Below are 19,008 nucleotides of genomic sequence, written 5' to 3' on the forward strand. Positions count from 1 at the left end.
AGGGAGCACCCACCTCCAGACAGTGTTGGGGTCACTGCTGTGGGCAGGTCAGGCAGGGAGAGCAGCCCAGCTTCCCCTATCCGGCAGTGGAGGGTGTGTTCTTCCATTAGCCCCCTTCCTCTCCCTCTCCTCCAGGGCACCGGCTCTCAGGCAGTAGTGTCCAATAATAGTATCTGCCAATCCTTCCGCAGCAGCACCTGGCCCCAACAGAATGTGAAGACAGTGGCTGCTGCTTCTCCAGCAGAGAGACCTGAGATTGAGAGCTGCTCACTACCGTGGAGGCTGGGGCTGCCAGCATGTGGTACCTGCACCTTCTGTACTCAGCCAAGCACCTGTGTATGAAGCTGCTCTACAACAGGGTTCTCAGCCTTTTTCTTTCTGAAGCCCCCTCCCTAACATGCTATAAAAACTCCACGGCCCAGCTGTGCCACAACTGTTTTTCTCCATATACTAGCCAGGGCCGGTGTTAGGGGCACACCACAGGGGCCCCTGCAAAGCTAAGTTGCTCAGGCTTCATCCTTGGGTGTTGGGGCTCAGGGCCCCAGGCTTCAGTCCTGCACAGTGGGGCTTTGGCTTTCTGTCCCGGGCCCTAGCGAGTCTAACACCGGCCATGCTTGCTCACGGACCCCCAGGGGGCCTAGGACCTCTGGTTGAGAATCACTGCTCTAAAGGGCCCAATGCTCTTGTTGCCAACTGCATAGCCTCCTACAGAGGTTTCTGCTTGTTCTTTCCCACACCTCTTTTCTTCTCTTCTGTGCCCCTGCATACGTATTAACCCCTTTCCTCAACCCCTCCCTGGGGTCCAGCAGTGTCACCCTGACCTGCCCCTAACAGCTGTGACTAAAGCGCACCCTTCTCTCCCACACCCACAAAACCCTATTTCCTTTGCCTATCTTTTTTTAATGTAAACCTTTACAGTTTTTGGAAAATAGGAAAATTTTCAATGAGAAATTAAAATGTTTGGGCGAAGTTTTGAAGAGATGAAGCATCAGGGCTTCTTGCAAGCTTGTGAGTGGCACGTGGAGCAGCTGTCAGTTTCTGTAAGGAGTGGGGTTGCCTCTCATCCCGCTGTGAGAAGTGGGGAGAGGGCACTGGGCTAGTGCTAATCAGAATGTGCTTTTGCAACGCATCATGGAGACCCCTCTGTGCAAGTGACAGGCTGTGATCTAAAGGCTAGAGAAGGGTTTTTCCTCTGGAAGGGATTGGAACTTTGGGGTTTTATTCACCAACTGATGTGAGTAGTCTCTGCAGCTGCATAGTGATAAATGAGGAGAGGTGAATGTCTCAAACCTTGAGCCTGTCTGTGGAAAAGGGCCATGCTGTGCTCCATCTCTTTAAAGAGGAGGTGCCTAGGTGCTGATGATGAACTCGACAGTTTCTAATGTATACCGATCACCTACAGCACATGTTGTATTCCACCTTGGTTCGTAGAGGACTGTTTGAATCCACCATGCAAGTGAGGCAGATGTTTAGCTCTTCCCATCTCTGCAACTTTCCTAATGCTGCCCAGGACAGCTGCTGTTTAAATCCTCAGTGATTTCTGCTTTCTGGAGTCGAGGGGAGAGGATAAGGGAACTGCTGCTCATTTTAAAAAATCTCTTGGTTCATCAGGAAAGCTCTGAAAATAGCTTTGCTAGCATGGCTGCCATTTTCAATCACCTGGTAAGCTGTGCCCATTCAAACAAAATGTGCTTTCATCTAGCCAAATGCAAAATTATACTTCTAGGAACAAGGAAGGCAGGCCATGCCTACAGAATGGGGGAAAGCAGTGACTTTGAAAAGGGATCTAGAGGTCACTGTGGACACGCAGCTACACAGAACCAGGCAGCATAATGCTGTGGCAGAAACGGCTCATGTGATCTGTGGATCTATAAACAGGGGAGTAATGAATAGGAATAGGGAAGTGATTTTTACCATTGTCGGTGGCATCGGTGAGACCACTACTAGAACCCTGTGAACAGTTCTGGCGTCCACGTGTTAAAAAAAGGGGAGTTTGCAGAAAGGAGAAAATGATTCAAAGACTAGAGAAGATACCAGAGTGAGACATTAGGCTACGTCCGTGCTACAAGCAAGGCATGCGATTGCCCTGCTCACGTACACATACTCATGCTAGCTCTGATTGAGCTAATAGGAGTATAAAAAGCAGTGTAGCTATAGCACCACGGGTAGTGGTGGCAGAAGCATGACTGAGGTGTGCCAAGTACAAATCTGCCTGAACTTGGTGGGTATGAACTCGGCCATGTCAGCTGCCACTATATATACTGCCACTATATGTGCTACCACAGTTACACTATTCTTTCCCCCCCCTTTCTTCCAGTCCTCTAGAACGTCTCCTCTCTAACAAATTTTATTAAACATTAACAAGCCATGGAGTCCCTCAGCCAATTCTTTTAAGACTCTTGGCTGCAAGATATCAAAAGCTGCAAATTTTAAAATGTTTAATTTCAGTAGCTGCTGTTTAACATCCTCCTTAAATACTGTTGGAATGGAAATATTTCATCATTGTATGATGTGAATACTTCATCCAGCTTATTTCCAAATACAGGATGGAAATATTTATTGAACAATTTTTTCTTTTCTGCATTTGCATTAACAGCTTTATAGATCTAGTTGGGAATTGTATTTATTTCCTGCCAAAATTTCATTTTCCTTCATTTTTGTTTAAAATTGTCACTCAACTTTTTCTGCTTTCATCACAAAATTGAAAACCAAACACTTGTTAGCTTTTGAAACTTTCCAGGTTTTAAAACCAAGCTATGTTTAATAAAACCCTGCAAAATTTCAATGAAAATGGAAGATTTCTTGTAAAGATTTCTGTTTCATAAAAAAAAAAAAAGCGCATTTTAAATAAAAAATGCTCTCTAGTGAAAAAGTTTGGACAAGCGTTACAATTTTACCATCTCAATTTAGTAATGGACATACACTATTGCTAGGATTCCTTATTTTTGATAAATTCCTTTGTGTTCTTAACTTGACCAAGCATGGATTTTTTCACTGGTATCTTTAGCATCCCTTATCAAATGTCTGCATTTCTTAACTTTTATCAGCATCTTTCTTTTCTATTTGTTATATTTTAATTTTATTATTTGCTGCTTTACCTTTCCCTCTAAAGTAAGTTTTTTTTAAAAAACTGATTTACCTTTCTTTTGTGATTATGGCTCTTTGGATATCTAGCAAAATGTTCTTAAACGACTATCATTTACATTTTTCTTTTTAAATTTATCCCCCTAGTTATCTGGTCCACTTAATACCCAAGGATCCCTGTTACTCACCCTTGCTGATTTATATGTTTTCCAAGTATCCCTTGTCTGTGTTTCATCAACAATTATTTTACTATGTTTTCCTTTCTTCATAATTCTTTAATTTTGTTTTCTCTCTTTTTCTTATTCAGTATAGTTTTAGAATGATAGAAAGTAAATAAAAGAAATCATAGCAATATTATAATAGCTTGTTATTCTAGAAATTTCTGATTCTTCATTCTGATACGTTGAATTCTACTCCGAATCCTAGGACACTGAAAGAGTTAACATTTTACTATGGCTTGTGTAGCTAATTAATTACCATTAATAAACCCAACAGTAATTTTGGGGTCTCTGCAGCATTTTGCTGTTTTCTTCTATTAGTATTGTATTTTTGGTCTCAGTGTTTTTACTAGAGTAGTTAAAATTGCAAGAAAATGACTCAACCTTCACTCGGTATCTTTCAGCTGTCTGCACATTAATTATGTAATGTTAGGCTGAAATGGACTCTTCTCTATTACCTAGGACAGGCATGCCATCTCGGATCGCTTACTAGCCATGCTATTGGTCCCCTCAGGGCACATCACATTCAAAGAGGCAGTTACATTGGTTTGGTGCTTCAGCGGAGTGAAATCATCTTCTCTCTGTGGAAAGGTCAAATACCCACCTCCCAGCCCTGAGATAAGCTTCCCTTTCAGAAACAACAAGCCTTTTAGTGAGGCTGAGATAGCAAATGTGGAATCTGTTGCAGAAAGAATTTCATTTACAGTGATAAATGAGTGAGACAGGCAGAATCCCTGATTCAATGGCAGTGGCTCTGTGTGAGAGACTAGTAAAATTGCAGCGGCAGCAGCCTGATTTTGTAACTATGGTAGGGTTACCATATTCAAACATTTAAAAAAAGAGGACACTCCACGGGGCCACGGTCCCGCCCCTTCCCTGCCCCCGGCCCCACCCCAACCCCTTCCCCATTCCAACCCCTTCCCCAAAATCCCTGCCCCAACTCTGCCCCCTCCTCTGAGCACCCCACATTCCCCCTCCTCCCTCCCGCTCTGATCTTGGTTGGGGGTTGCTAAGTGCTTCCCTGCTCCCCACTTGCCCTGCAGCCCCTCCCGCTCCTGCAGCCTCTGTGCTTCCCTGCTCCCCACTGGCCCTGCAGCCCCTGCACCCCCCCCGCCCCTGCAGCCTCTGCACCCCCCACCTGCCCTGCCCTGCGCCCCCCTGCCCCTGCAGCCTCTATGCCCCTGCAGCCTCTATGCCCCTGCCTGCCCTGCTCCTCCTCGCCCTGCAGCCTCTGCACCCCCCCACCTGCCCTGCTCCCCCGGCAGCCTCTGCCTGGCGGGGGCTTCGGATGCTCAGCGGCGACCGGGGCAGCGCGGGTCCCTGCAGCCCTGGCACACGCCGCACTCCCCGCCCCACAGCCTCCTTCCTGCCGCGCGGGGTGACGGGGCTGCAGGAAGGGTCCCCCAGAGGCCAGGGAGTCCCCGCCTGTGAGGGAAGCCCGAGCCGCTGGCTGGGCCCGGCCTCCCCGTGGTCCTGCGGGCTCGGCTGGGGCGCGCGGTCCGCCCAGCCTCCGGCGGCAGCAGCGGCCCCTCCGCCGCCTTCTGTGGCTGCGCCCCCCCTTCCCCCGCCCGAGCTCGCTACAATGTAGCCGGGCGGCTGGGCTGCACTGCTGACCCGACGGGTTGTGCTGGGGCCGGGCGGACCCTGGCTTATGCTGCCTCCCTATTTCCCCGGATACGTCCGGCTTTTTGGCAATTCCCCCCGGACGGGGATTTGAGTACCAAAAAGCCGGACATGTCCGGGGAAATCCGGACGTATGGTAACCCTAAACTATGGGTGACAGTGGGGCTCGGACTTTGCCTTCAGAAATGTTGCAGAAATCCAATGTATGAACAGCTAAGGGAGGCAGGGTGGAGGCCCACTGCTTAGTTTCTACCCAGTGAGTCTAACACCGGCCCTCGATTTATAGGTGAGGACAAACACCATGCATTGCACTTGGAAACAAAGGGGAAGCCCACGCAGATCCCAGAGAAGAGGTGTAATGTGTTCCTGCCAAGTACCCCAAGCAAGCAGGCATTCTCCACTAGTTAGTTTCCAAATGACTGTCTTGGTTAGCTCCTTACAAAGCACATGATGATAATTATCCACTGCTGAAGTGACAAAGTCATGGGTAGTTGTAGCTCAGTCTGCAGGACCGGCTCCAGGGTTTTTGCCGCCCCAAGCGGCGAAAAAAAAAAAAAAAAAGCCCCAAACACACCCGCGATCGCGATCAGCTCCACCGCGCTGCTTTCTTCTTCTTCGGCGGCAATTCGGCGGCAGGTCCTTCCCTCTGAGAGGGACCGAAGGACCCGCCGCCAAATTGCCACCGAAGAGCCCGACGTGCCGCCCCTTCCCCTTGGCCGCCCCAAGCACCTGCTTGCTGGGCTGGTGCCTGGAGCCGGCCCTGTCAGTCTGCATCCAAAAGAAAAAGTTTCAACCTCTGGCCTAGCTGACATGGAAAAAAAGAGGATTGTTGTCCACTATTGCTTCCTTGTCATTCTGCAGCGGACAGACTTTCACTGCACCTGGAGCAGATCTGTTTGATGTAAGCCAGTTTCAACTAGCAGTTTCAGGCTATTCTGCAGACCTGGGACAATGGTGTGGCATTAGAACCCCATCGTGACCCCAGTCACAATATCCTGGTAATGCTATCTGGTAACCCTAATTCTAGAGCTAACATATCAAAAGGGGCCTTTTATAGTGATATGCTTTTGCAAGGGGTCTAACTTAGCTCCTATTGCTCAAGAAAGATCTTGGAGTCATAGTGGATGGTTCTCTGAAAACGCCCATAGCAGCAGCAGTTAAAAACAAAAAAAAATCTAACAATCCTAGGAACAATTAGGAAAGGGATAGCTAATAAGACAGAAATGTCATAATGCCACTGTATAAATCCATGGTACACCTAAACCTTGAATACTGTGTTAAGGTCTGGTCACCCCATCTCAAAACAGATATCTTAGAATTGGAAAAGGTACAAAAAAGGGCAACAAAAATGATTAGGGGTATGGAACAGCTTCAGTATGAGGAGAGATTAAAAAAAAAAAAAAAAAAAAGGACTTTTCAGCTTGGAAAAGAGATGAATAAAAGGGGATATGATAGATGGCTATAAAATCGTGACTGGCATGGAGAAAGTGTTATTTACTCCTTCACATAACACAAGAACCAGAGGTCACCCAATGAAATTAACAGGCAGCAGCTTTAAAACAAACAGAAGGAAGTACTTTTTCCACACAGACAACCTGTGGAACTCATTGCCAGGGGATGTTGTGAAGACCAAAACTATAAAGTGGTTCAAAAAAGAACTAGATAAGTTCATAGAGGATAGGTCCATCAATGGCTATTAGCCAAAATGAACAGAGATGCAGCCCCATGCTCTGGGTGTTCCTAGTGTGGCAAGGCACCTCCTTTATCTTACCAGACTCTGGCAATAGCAGGGTCAGCCCCACTTTGGGCAGTGTTTGCCTTCCTGCCTTCTGTGCGCCTGTGGCTGTGTTTTCAGGGGTGGCCCCAGTATCAGCCAGGGGGGTGATCCTTCATCAATCAAAAAGGAAACAGTCTCATAAACACAAAGGCATACCTTTCCCTGCCTCCTCACTGGGGCAGGATGTTGTCTTGTTGTTTGCCCTGGGGTGTTGTCCTGTTGTTTGCCCTGGGGTGTCCATCCTTCCCCAAGCATGCACTCAGGTTTGGCTGTTCCCCTCTGGTAAAGGGCATAGCCTCTCAGCTTGGAAAAGCTTGTTTCTTTACTACCACTAGCCCAGCAGTAACTTGTCTCATTTGCCCCAGAGGAGGGATTTTTAAAGGCCTCAGGCAGCCCTCAATTGGATTCAGGTGTCCCTAATTGACCTGAGGTAACCCCTTCTCAGCTTGTAGGAAAAAGGGCCTTTAACATTCTAGGTAGGGTGACCAGATGCCCTGTTTTTAAAGGGACAGTCCTGTTTTTTGGGACTTTTTCTTATATAGGCGCCTATTACCCCCCCACCCCCTGTCCCGTTTTTTCACAATTGCTATCATAGAATATCAGGGTTGGACGGGACTTCAGGAGGTCATCTAGTCCACCCCCCTGCTCAAAGCAGGACCAATTCCCAACTAAATCATCCCAGCCAGGGCTTTGTCAAGCCTTACCTTAAAAACCTCTAAGGAAGGAGATTCCACCACCTCCCTAGGTAACCCATTCCAGTGCTTCACCACCCTCCTAGTGAAAAAGTTTTTCCTAATATCCAACCTAGACCTCCCCCACTGCAACTTGAGACCATTACTCCTTGTTCTGTCATCTGCCACCACTGAGAACAGTCTATCTGGTAACCCTAATTCTAGGGCTAACATATCAGCTGTCCAGGACCCTCTTGCGGGTGTGGAGCTGCTGCTGCTGGGCCCAAGATTCCTTTGCTTCAGATTCTCATTTGGGCCAGACCCCCCGCCCCTCGCTACCTTGCCAGCCAGTGGACTCCCTGGTTGCTGCTGCTGCTGCTTGGGTGGGGGTGGGGGGGACTGCTGGCCTGCTCCCCAGAGGGGGGAGTGAGGGACCCCGCCCCTGCTGTTGCTGCTGCCACCACCTGAGGGGACCCTCCTGCCTGGTTACCAGACTGACTGTTGCTGGTGCCTGTGCTGCCTGGAAGCCTGCTGGTGCCTTGGGGAGGAAGAAGGAGACCTTGGCTGCTGGGGGAGCATGCAGGAACTCTGCAGGACACCACGGAGGGGGCCTCCTGAAGGACTGAGTGACTGCTTCCATCTCTGCTCTTGTGGCGGGGGTAATAACTGTTGCTGTGGGGAGACGCGGTGGCGCAGAGCCCTCCCCCTAGTCCATCTGTTCCCCCTTGCCCCCACCGCCACTGCTGCCTCCTCCACAACCCCCACCTACCATCTGCCTCTGCTCCTTACTCTGGGACTCAGTGGCTTGCCTCACCCCTTTTCCACCACTTGGGCCTGTAGCAGCAGCACACACAGGCTGGGCTTTTGCAAGCACACATGGACGCCTGTGCCCCCTCCCTCCCCTTGGACTGGCTCTTACCTCTCCTGCTGCTTTTGGCTGGTGGCCTTCCCCATCCTCTGCCTTGCCCACCAACCTCCCTGCAGCAGTTCCCCCTGTAACCCTTCTGCCCATCAGAGTTGGCAGCAACAAGGGCCGGGTTCAGTATCTAGGGGTTCCCTTTAAATAACACAATGCAAAACCGGCTCAAGCCCCCACTCAGTGACCTAGGACAATTACACGCCATCCCCCTGGGTGCCTCTAAGAAGCAATACTTCCCCGCTTGCAACCACAGAGTCTGAGTGTAGCAAAAGCCTTTTAATTAGGGTTACCATATTCAAACATTTAAAAAAGAGGACACTCCACGGGCCCTGGCCCTGCCCCCAGCCCCGCCCCTTCCCCGCCCCCATTCCAATCCCTTCCCCAAAGTCCCTGCCTCAACTCTGCCCCCTCCTCTGAGCACCCCACATTCTCCCTCCTCCCTCCCGCTCTGATCCTGGTTGGGGGTTGCTAAGTGCTTCCCTGCTCTCCACTCGCACTGCAGCCCCTGCACCCCCCCGCCTGCCCTGCCCCTGCAGCCTCTATGCCCCTGCCTGCCCTGCTCCTCCTCGCCCTGCAGCCTCTGCACGCCCCCACCTGCCCTGCCCCTGCAGCCTCTATGTCCCTGCCTGCACTGCTCCTCCTCGCCCTGCAGCCCCTGCACCCCCCACCCCTGCAGCCTCTGTGCCCCCTGCTCCCCACTCGCCCTGCAGCCCCTGCACCCCCCCACCCCTGCAGCCTCTGCGCCCCCCACCTGCCCTGCCCCTGCAGCCTCTATGCCCCTGCCTGCCCTGCTCCTCCTCGCCCTGCAGCCTCTGCACCCCCCCCGCCTGCCCTGCTCCCCCGCTCCCCCTGCAGAGGGAGAGCTGCGGGCTCCACATGGACCCAAACACTGTGCCGCGCTGCTCTGCGGGGGGAGGGACTCTGGCTGCTAGAGGCCCCAGTGGCTGCGAGCGGCTTTCAATCAGGCCCAGCTGTCCAATCAGCTGCACCGCACTCTGCATGAGGGGAAGGGGGAAATCCCGGACATTTCTACTTTATTAGAAATCCCCCCCGGATGGCCATTTAAAGCTGAAAAAGCCGGACATGTCCGGGGAAACCCGGACGGATGGTAACCCTATTTTAATAAAGGAGGGAAACAATGCAGCATTATATTAGGGAAACACCACAAACAGGATTCATAACACAAACCATGAGCAAATGACCCACCCTCAAGTAAGTTTGGCAGTCTCCTTTTCCCCTCAGGGTCTTAAGTCCAGCAACCCAAAAGTCACCCCACCCACAGTTTCTGACCTTGGTCAGTGCAGCCCCCCCAGAGTTCAGAAGTTCATCTGCAGAGTTTACCTCCCAGGCAGGGTGGAAGTGGAGGGAGGTATGGGGGGGGAGGGGCGCATCTTACATGCTCCGCTGCTCAGGTTGATGGCCAAGTGCCACGCCTCTCCATGGGGTTCTGCTGCAATCTTCACCACCAGATGCACCTCTCTGCCAGCCACCCTGCTAGCTGTCCTGCTGTCTGCTCTACTCAACAGCCAGCCTGCTATCCACTCACCAACTTGTCCAATCAACTAGACCAATCAACTCAGGCCATGTCTAAATCTTCCTGCCCCACATCTCTGAGACCCAGCTTTTCCTCTCCACCTGCACAGCTAGAACTTTCACCTAGGCCCTCTTCATGTTGTAGCGTGAGTACTGCAACATCCTCTTCCGTAGCCTTGACAAATGCAATCTTGCCCCACTTACATCCATCCAAAATGCTACTGCGATGTTCATTCTTCAGCCTCATCACTCCAACCACGTCCCTGCTCTCTGCACATCCCTTCACTGGCTTCCCCCTTCTCCGCTGCCTCAAAAACAAACTACTTTTTCTCCTTCTAAATAAACCCTATTGACCTATCCCACCCACCTATCATCTCTTATATGTGATCGAGCTGTCGACCCTCAGCTCCACTCTGCAAAGGAAGCAAGTCTTGACTGCTCATTAGTCCAGTTTTCTTCTCTCATGCCACCCCCAAAGGCCTGGGTTAAGCTCCCTGTTTACAAAGCCACCTCACTGCTCCTTCAAATCCCTCCTTAAAGCTCCTCTGCTATGATGGCTACAAAACAAGGGGTAGGCCAGGCTACTTGTGTACTGTGACTTCCGCTTGTCACAGTGATCATAGTTGGCATCTCACTGCTCCCTTGTCCTCCTCTGTCTGTGTGTCTGAGCCTACCTGTCATTCTTTTCTTAGACTCAGACGGTAAACTCAGTGTGTGCAGAATGGGGTCCAGTCCCACCCTGACTGGGCTGCTAGGCACTACCCCCCAGTACTGCTCATGCTGCTGCTGCTGTTACTAGCACCCTTGAGGCACAAGGTTGGGCAACCTCTAGGGCTGACCTCAGGAGCCATGCTGGCCCTGCAGCCTCACCTAGGTTTCTATGCTGGTGCCAGTGCAAGGACGAATCTGGGTCTGTGACTGTCTGTAAGCAGGGCCGGCTCCAGTCACCAGCATTCCAAGCAGGTGCTTGGGGCGGCAATCTGCAAGGGGCGGCAGTCCGTGTGTTTTTGCCCCCAAGTAGCGCGCTGAATTGCCGCCGCGGACGGCGGGGGCAGGCCGTGCGCCGTTAGGGTGGCATGCGCGTTTCCACGGTGGCGGCAATTTGGCGGCAGCTTCTATGTTCAGCTGCCCGCGGCGGCAATTCGGCGGCAGCTTCTGTCCTCCGGCTGAAGACAGAAGCTGCCGCCGAATTGCCGCCGCTGCGGAAATGCGCACGCTGCCCTAAAGGCACATGGACTGCCCCCGCCGTCAATTCGGCGCGCTGCTTGGGGCGGCAAAAACAGTAGAGCCGGCCCTGTCTGTAAGACACTAACCAGAGCCCTCAGCAGGAAGGAATCAGGTAGGAAGGTGGCAGTGTAGCTAAGCCGCTGCAATAACACATCTGTCTCCTGGTGTATGCTGGCTGTACGACAGGTAGAGCAGAGCTAGCAAGGTCCTCATGGTATCTTCCAGGTTCTCCTCTTTCACCATTTCCAATGGTTTATTGATGCTCCCTCACCAGCACAATTGAGTGTTTCCAGGTACAGTGAAAAGGGGAAAAGGACTTTTGCTGCTGGGTCAATTTCATGCATCATTGGCCTTTTTTACATGGGCTTTTTCTGCAAAAAATGCCCCATCATTGTTATCACCAATTCTGCTTCACTGGCATTAGCTGAGGTGTGTGCTAGCATTGACCAGGCTCCTCCAGCCACTACTTCTGGGAGGCTTGCTCTGAGCAGGAGGGGTTGAGTAACTCTGAGGCAGACAGAGAGCTGAGCTAGGCTGGTACAAAGGGATCACAGGACAGGTGTAAGATACCCCCCCACACACCTTCCTTGGAATGCCCCCTACCACAGGAAGGCTCTGTACCACCCTGGTTGGAGAGCCAGGTGCCAGGGCAGGCCTGTGCCCAGTGATTCTGTGCCCCTGCAGTGCATTGCACAGTGGCCATTGCAGCAGGGGTACAACAGAAGACCTTACAACTCCTGAACAAGTGCAGCGCAGACTGTATCCCCTCTGTCACCACACTGGGGGGGACTGGACCCTGGCAGTCAAAGGGTAAATTGCTTCTCCATAATCATGTTCTCAACTCCCAACAGAGGGAGGGAATGTGGGAGCTCACATGGGTGAGGAAACCCCATATCGATCTGCTGGAGGGTCAGAGCATGCAGGAGCAGTGCATGGTGGATGGGAAAGATTGGCAGATTAATAGACGGCTCTCGGTGCATGGTCTGTTAGTGCCTGAAGTGGGAGTGGCTGCAGTACCCATCGTTGGAAGCGAGAGAAGACAAAGCAAAACCAAATCAACTTCTGTCTCTTAAAATAAATCCTTTTCTTTTAAAGGTGAAAAATGTCGAAGTTTTATTGACCTTGCCCCGGCTTCTGAGAAAGGTAAGACGAATAACAATTGAGGCTTCTTCCTACTTGCCACTTTGCAGATATCACTATTATTTTTTCATATTTCTTCAGTGCGATAATGTGCATTCTCATAAAAATACAAGAGGCTCTTACAATAGAAATTATATGATAGCTAGACAAGAAAGGGAGTGGGGTGTAAAGCGAGAAAGAACATCCAATCAGTCCTTCCCTACCTTTGAGGCAAGTGTTTATGTGGGAGTTTTGTGGAGTTTTGCAAGGTCTTGTGTAGTGTTCTCCAGATGCATCTCCTCCTGAGGAAACCCAGTGCTTTATAGGAAGTCAAACTATAAACCACAGCCCAGAAACAACTTCTTAACCCCCAGCAGTGGAGGAGAGGAGCAGCACATTTGTGTTGTGTTCATAGGCCAGAAGGATTTGCATATAGAGCAAGCAGCAGTGTCATAGGCATTATTGTTCATTAAATATTGGTTGTGGGAGGTTTGCTTGCTTGTTTGTCTGAGAGGCAGAGAAATAAAGAGATGAGTCAACAGCACTGAGAAGGGACTGGCTGTAAAGATCTTGTTCAACCTGATATATGGAGTTCTGGTTTGTCAATTTCTTCAGTATTTCAAAATCACCTTCTCCAGCTGGTGAATATAGCTGAACCACTCATTAATAGTGATCATAATGTAATTAAATGTAATATTACTGTGGGGGAAATACAAACCCACCACAGAAGCATTAAAGTTAAAAAAGGGGAACACCAGAAAACTGAGGAGGCTAGTTAAGTGGAAATTAAAAGGAACAGTCACAAGAGTGAAATCCCTGCAAACTGCATGGAAACTTTTTAAAAACACCATAGTAAAGGCTCAAGCTACATGTATACCCCAAATAATAATAAAAAGAATAGCAACAAGACGAAAAAAATGCTGCCATCACTAAACTGTAAAAGAGGTGGTTCGAGACAAAAAGGCATCTCTTAAAAATTGGAAGTAAAATCCTTCAGAGGAAAATAGGAAGGAACATAAACTGTCACAAGTCAAAAGTAAACGTATAATTAGGCAGATCAAAAAAGAATTTGAAGAGCAACTAGCAAAAGACAAAAACTAACAGCAAAATTATTTTAAGTACTTCAGAAGCAGGAAGCCTATTCAACAATCAGGGGGTCCCGGTCTATTGAGGTGCTAAAGGAGCACACAAGGAAGACAAGGCCATTGTGGAGCAGCTAAATGAATTATTTGCATCAGTCTTCTCTGCAGAGGATATTGAGGGAGATTCGCACACCTGAGCCATTCGAAAAATCTAAGGAAATGTCTCATTTGAGGTGTCAATAGAGGAGGTTTTGGAACAAATTGGTAACTTAAACAGTAATAAGTCACCAGGCCCAGATGGTATTCACCCAAGAATTCTGAAGGAGCTCAAATATGAAATCGGAGAACTACTAACTGTGGTATGCGACTTATCACTTAAATCAGCCTCTGTACCAGATGACTTGCAGATAGCTCATGTTACACCAATTTTTAAAAAAGGCTCCAGAGGTGATCCCTGCAATTACAGGCCAGTAAGCCTGACTTCAGTACCAGGCAAATTGGTTGAAACTATAGTAAAAAAAAAACAGATTTATCAGACATGCAGATGAACACGATATGTTGGAAGAATCTACACCGCTTTTGTAAAGGAAAATCATGCCTCACCAACCGATTAGAATTCTTTGAGGGGTCAACAAGCACATGGGCAAGTGTGATCAAGTTGATATTGTATACTTGGACTTTCAGAAAGCTGTTGACAAAGTCCCACAGCCAAGGCTCTTAAGCAAAGTGAGTAGTAATGGAATAAGAAGGAAGATCCTCTCATGGACCAGTAACTGGTTAAAAGATAGGTGACAAAGGGCAGGAATAAAAGGACAGTTTTCACAGTGGAGAGAGGTAAATAGTGGTGGGGGAGGAGGGGCAAGGAGCTGTACTGGGGCCTGTTTTGTTCAGCATATTCATAAGTGAGCTAGAAAAAGGGGTAAACAGTGAGGTTGCAAAGTTTGCAGATGACACAAAATTACTCAAGATAGTTAAGTCCAAAGCAGACTGCGAAGAATTACAAAGGGATCCCACAAAACTGGGTGACTGAGCAACAAAATAATAGATGAAATTCAATGCTGTTAAGTGAAAAGTAATTGGAAAACATAATCCCAGCAATACATACAAAATGATGGAGTCTAAATTAGCTGTTACCACTCAAGAAAGATCTAGGAGTCACTGTGGATTGTTCTCTGAAAACATCTGCACAATGTGCAGCGGCAAGCGAAAAAGCTAACAGAATGTTGGGAGCCATTAGGAAAGGGACAGATAGTTTCTATTTTATCATAATGCCACTATATAAATCCATGGTACACCCACAGCTTGAATACTGTGTGCAGTTGTGGTCAACCCCATCTCAGAAAAGAGGTATTAGAATTGGAAAAGGCACAGAGAAGGGCAATAAAAAACCATTAGGGGTATGGAATAGCTTCCGTATGAAGAGAGATTAAAAAGACTGGGACTGTTCAGCTTGGAAAAGATACTGAAGGGGGATATGATAAAATAATGAATGGTGTGGAGAAAGTGAATAAGGAAGTGTTATTTACCACTTCACATAACACAGGGGTCATCCAATGAAATGAATAGGCAGCAGGTTTCAAACAAACATAAGGAAGTACTTCACACAATGCACAGTGAACCTGTGGAACGTGTTGCCAGGGGATGTTGTGAAGGACAAAAATATAACTGGGTTCAAAAACAAATTAGATAAATTAATGGAGATAGATCCATCAATGGCTACTAGGCAAGATGCAGCCCCATGCTCTGGGTGTCCCTAAATGTTTAACTGCCAGAAGCTGGGACTAGATGACAGGGATGGATCACTTGGTAATTGCCCTGTTCTGTTCATTCCCTCTGAAGCCTCTGGTACTGGACACTGTTGGAAGACAGGATACTGGGCTAGCTGGCCTATTGTTTGAGCCAGTTTGACTGTTCTTCTGTAATATAAAATGATTTAAACTTGTTTTCCCTGGGGTCCTCACACTAATTTACATATACTTCTGCCCGTCCCACCATCAGCTGGATTTGAACCCCCACCACACAGGTGCATAACACAGTCCTGAATTACCCTAGGTCTAGGAGTAAGTGGGGTACTGGAGGAGGGGAAGGGGGAAATAAAGGAGAGCATGCTTTTAACTTCTCTGAGGAGCAGCCCATAGCCCACAGAAGGAGCTAGAGCATGCACTTCATCGCTGGGTTAGATAGCTATTTGCGAACTGGCACTAGAATACTGGGTTCTGGCTCTGGGAGCAGAGTATGTGACTGGTCTGAGTGCTGGCAGTGCAGCATCTGTTTGGGAAGGTCTTTGTATCTGCAGAAGCTACCTGTCACAGAAAGGAATTCTGCCTTTTTGATATGTTCAAGTTCCTAATGGCCCTGCTGTGCTGGACAGAGTCTGCAATGAACATCAGATACCTTCTTTGTATTCTATGTCCAAGCAATGAGTTTTGAATTTTCCTTAGCATTCTTTGAAGACATTTTGAAGCAAAGGGTTTTTGAAGATGAATCCCAAAGGTTTGTTGTCTGTGTCCACGTGGATATGATCATGTCCCAGGACAGATTGGTCAAACTTGATGCATTTAAACATAATGGCTAGGCAATCTTTCTATGTTTGAGCTTTGCTTTGTCGGAGATAGTCCAAGACGAGGCAAATGCCACAGGCTGGCCAGTCTGTAATAATGCTGCATTCACTGGCTTCACATTGAATAGTTACAGGTTTCTTTACATCATAACATTTTAGGACTCGATTATTTCGCCACTAACTTTTTGATCTGTTTGAGTCATCTTGCTGTGGGGATTTCCCACACCAACCAGCATCTGCAGTGGTCAGACTGCTAAGGAGTTCGCTAACCTGGGGAGGTACAGCAGGAGCTTGGACAGATGATGAACATACAGTAGAAAGCACTGTATGCCTTTCACAGGTGAGAACAACAGACACATTAGGCGGAGCTTCCCATGCTTTTATGTTGACAGGCTGGTCTCCACCCAGGCCCTCAAAGGTTCTGGACACATGTTGCTTATTGAAAGTGATGTGATTCTGGATCCATAGGCACCAACTTCATGGGTGCTCTGGGGCTGGAGCACCCGGGCGGGGGGAATGGTGGGTGCTCTGCACCCACCATCAGCCCCCCCATCAGCTCCTCTCCCTCCCTGCCCAGCGCCTCCCGCTGATCAGCACCTCCCCCTCACCCCCAGCACCTCCCGCCCACTGTGGATCAGCTGTTTAGTGGCGTGCAGGAGGCACTGTGGGGGAAGGAGCAAGGGCGGGGCACACTTGGGGCAGAGGGCAGAACAGGGCAGGGGCAGAAAGAGGGAGGGTGGGAGTAGGGGCTCAGGGGAAGGGGTGGAGTGGGGGCGGGACCTGGGGTGGAGCAGGGGTCGAGCACCCCCCCAGGAAGACAAAGTTGGAGCTGTTGTCTGGATCAGTTTCTATTTTATAAACTTCTTAAATGAACTAAAATAAAAATCAAGGAAACATATCACCATAGCTAAGCTATTATTAATAATACTAAACTAAGAATAAAACACTATCAAAACAGAATCAAATCCAGAAATCAACAAGTGAGTCTCAATATTAGGTTGGAATGAAATCATAAAATGAGTATTAAAAATATAATCAGTGCTTATATAAACTCTAAGAGATGGCACAAGAAGGTGGCTGCCCATTTGGTTATAAATCCTAACTAGCAAATTTTACCAAAAATCAATCAAATGTATCATTTGCACCTGGTTAACAATGAAACCAAATTCTTATAATCTTAACCACAACTTCACAGTTAATTATACAGCTTCCTTCTTAGACGTCAGTTCTTATGTGGGGGGCTGACCCTTTCTTCCTCTCCCACAGATATTATAATACACACTTTAACAGAACACCATTACTAAGCAGAAGTTTAACAAACCTTATTTACTAGACATTACAGAGGACAATCTCAAAGTCTCAAGTCTTTTAGGCACAGAAGACAGTCTACTGAGTATCTTTATGAGACAATATTTAGAGCTGTTAACAGCTGGGACACTTCTCTTTCCAGCATCTTCCCCATGTGGGCTTTTTGCTTGCTTTCTCTCTCTGAAAATAAAAAGGGGGCTAGGGCATCTCCCAGCTAATAAAAAATACAAAAATAATAAAAGGAAAAGTATGATATTTAAAATGAGATAGAGGCTTCACAGACTCTCCAGAGCTCTCTGTCTTCTGGACTCTCACCCAGAGTCACTTCCTGTGCCTCTCTTAGCCTATGTCTGCACTTTAAAGTGTACACAGTTACTTGTCCATGTACTACTAGAGCATGTACTCTGTACCTGCACCACGTGGCCAGAGATGCTGTACTGGGTATGGGTATATGCTGTGCACTGTTGAGTGCCCTCATCCACACTGCACTATTCAGTATACAATGTTAATGGTAACGTTTCAGGAGCAGTGTCTCAGAGTTCTGTGCGTCACAGGAGACATTCTAGGAACTGCCTTGCTTCATGTTGCTGGAACTGTACCTTCATGCATTTGACAACGGCACCTCTGTCATCTCTCCCTTCTGCCAAACTGCATTGGAGTCATGGAGCGAGTCTATGATGATGTCGTTCTTCTCCTGCTCGTGGGACAAATGTCCATGCAGTGCAGTACTAGTTACTGGACAGAATCAGTCCAAAAAGATTTCAGATGGTGAAGATGGCTGACCCAGAAGAGGAATGAAAATCCATTTGGGTCCCATTGAACAGATCTTTTCAATGCCAGGATTGCAATGGTATGCTCGCAGGTGGATTGCTGCTTCTGGCCCTGGAGAATCAGCATGGTGTGGCGGGTCCACATTGTCTTGGACACCGAGGAGGATGACTAGTGGCTGAAGAATTTCTGAATGAGAAAGCAGAAATTCATTGACTTGTGCAAAGTGCTTGCCCCAACCCTCCAGGGCCAGGCCTCTCATTTTTGGAAACCCATAGAACAGAAGCATGTGGCTATCACCCTTTGGAATCTGGCAACATCTGACAGCTATCAGTCTGTTGTAAACCAATTTGGGAAGTCAACTATTGGAGCATTTTACCAGGCTATATCAATACTGAAGTCTACACACGAGTTGTAAAAGCACCACTCACTGTTACATATCTCCCGTTATTTTACTTTTGTTTCCTCTCTGTATTATCACAAATTATTAACAAAGACATAAAGATATGTCCGTTAAATTCTCTTCTGGTTTTCATTGTGGTGCTTTGGATGCAACAGTTATTTCACCGCTTACTTCATTGTCAAGGTAGCAAATTCATGAGTGGGGGGCCTGGAAAGGCTTGGTGCAGGGATGAAATTGTTTGCAGTTCCATGGTACCAGATTTTTAATAAATCACCATCATGAGCTGTGAATTCTGCTACTCCCTTTCCAGTCTCTGGGAAGTATCATGTTGATTATACTCAGAAAACAAGATGTGCACACAAGGGAAATGAATAGAAATTTTTACTTACATACCCATAGCAAACTTTTCTTTAAAACCGAAACAAATGAACCAACCAAAAAAAAAAAAAATCCCAGAGGAATGGGCAAACGTTAATGTCTGTGGAAATGTCTTCTTGCTCTTCCCCTCCCCCCCGATAAAGGGCAGGTGGAAGGGGACAACTGTGGATTATGATGCAGGGAGACAAACAGGGACTCTCTGTGTGGGGCTTGGGGGCTGATCCTAGGCTGGGCTACAGGGACAAGATGGAGCCCATTGTTTCCCTCCTCCATGCTCTGGGGAGTTCCCCTGAGAGGGGTTTCAGATGCCAGCAGAGTATATTGTGGCTGGTGTCCAG

General features: G+C 48.2%; 1 protein-coding gene across 1 annotated transcript in view; it reads left to right on the forward strand.

Moving 5' to 3' along the window:
* The window catches only part of GSG1L (GSG1 like), a 68,683-nt gene that overhangs the window by 23,579 nt on the left and 26,096 nt on the right, over positions 1–19,008 (forward strand). The window contains exon 2 of the mRNA XM_026650826.1: positions 12,148–12,195. Coding sequence (XP_026506611.1) covers positions 12,148–12,195 — 48 coding nt within the window. The remainder of the gene's footprint in view (positions 1–12,147; positions 12,196–19,008) is intronic.

This window comes from Terrapene carolina, unplaced genomic scaffold (genome assembly GCF_002925995.2).
Source record: "Terrapene carolina triunguis isolate 2854851 unplaced genomic scaffold, T_m_triunguis-2.0 Scaffold93, whole genome shotgun sequence".
In the NCBI taxonomy this organism is placed as follows: Eukaryota; Metazoa; Chordata; order Testudines; family Emydidae; genus Terrapene; species Terrapene triunguis.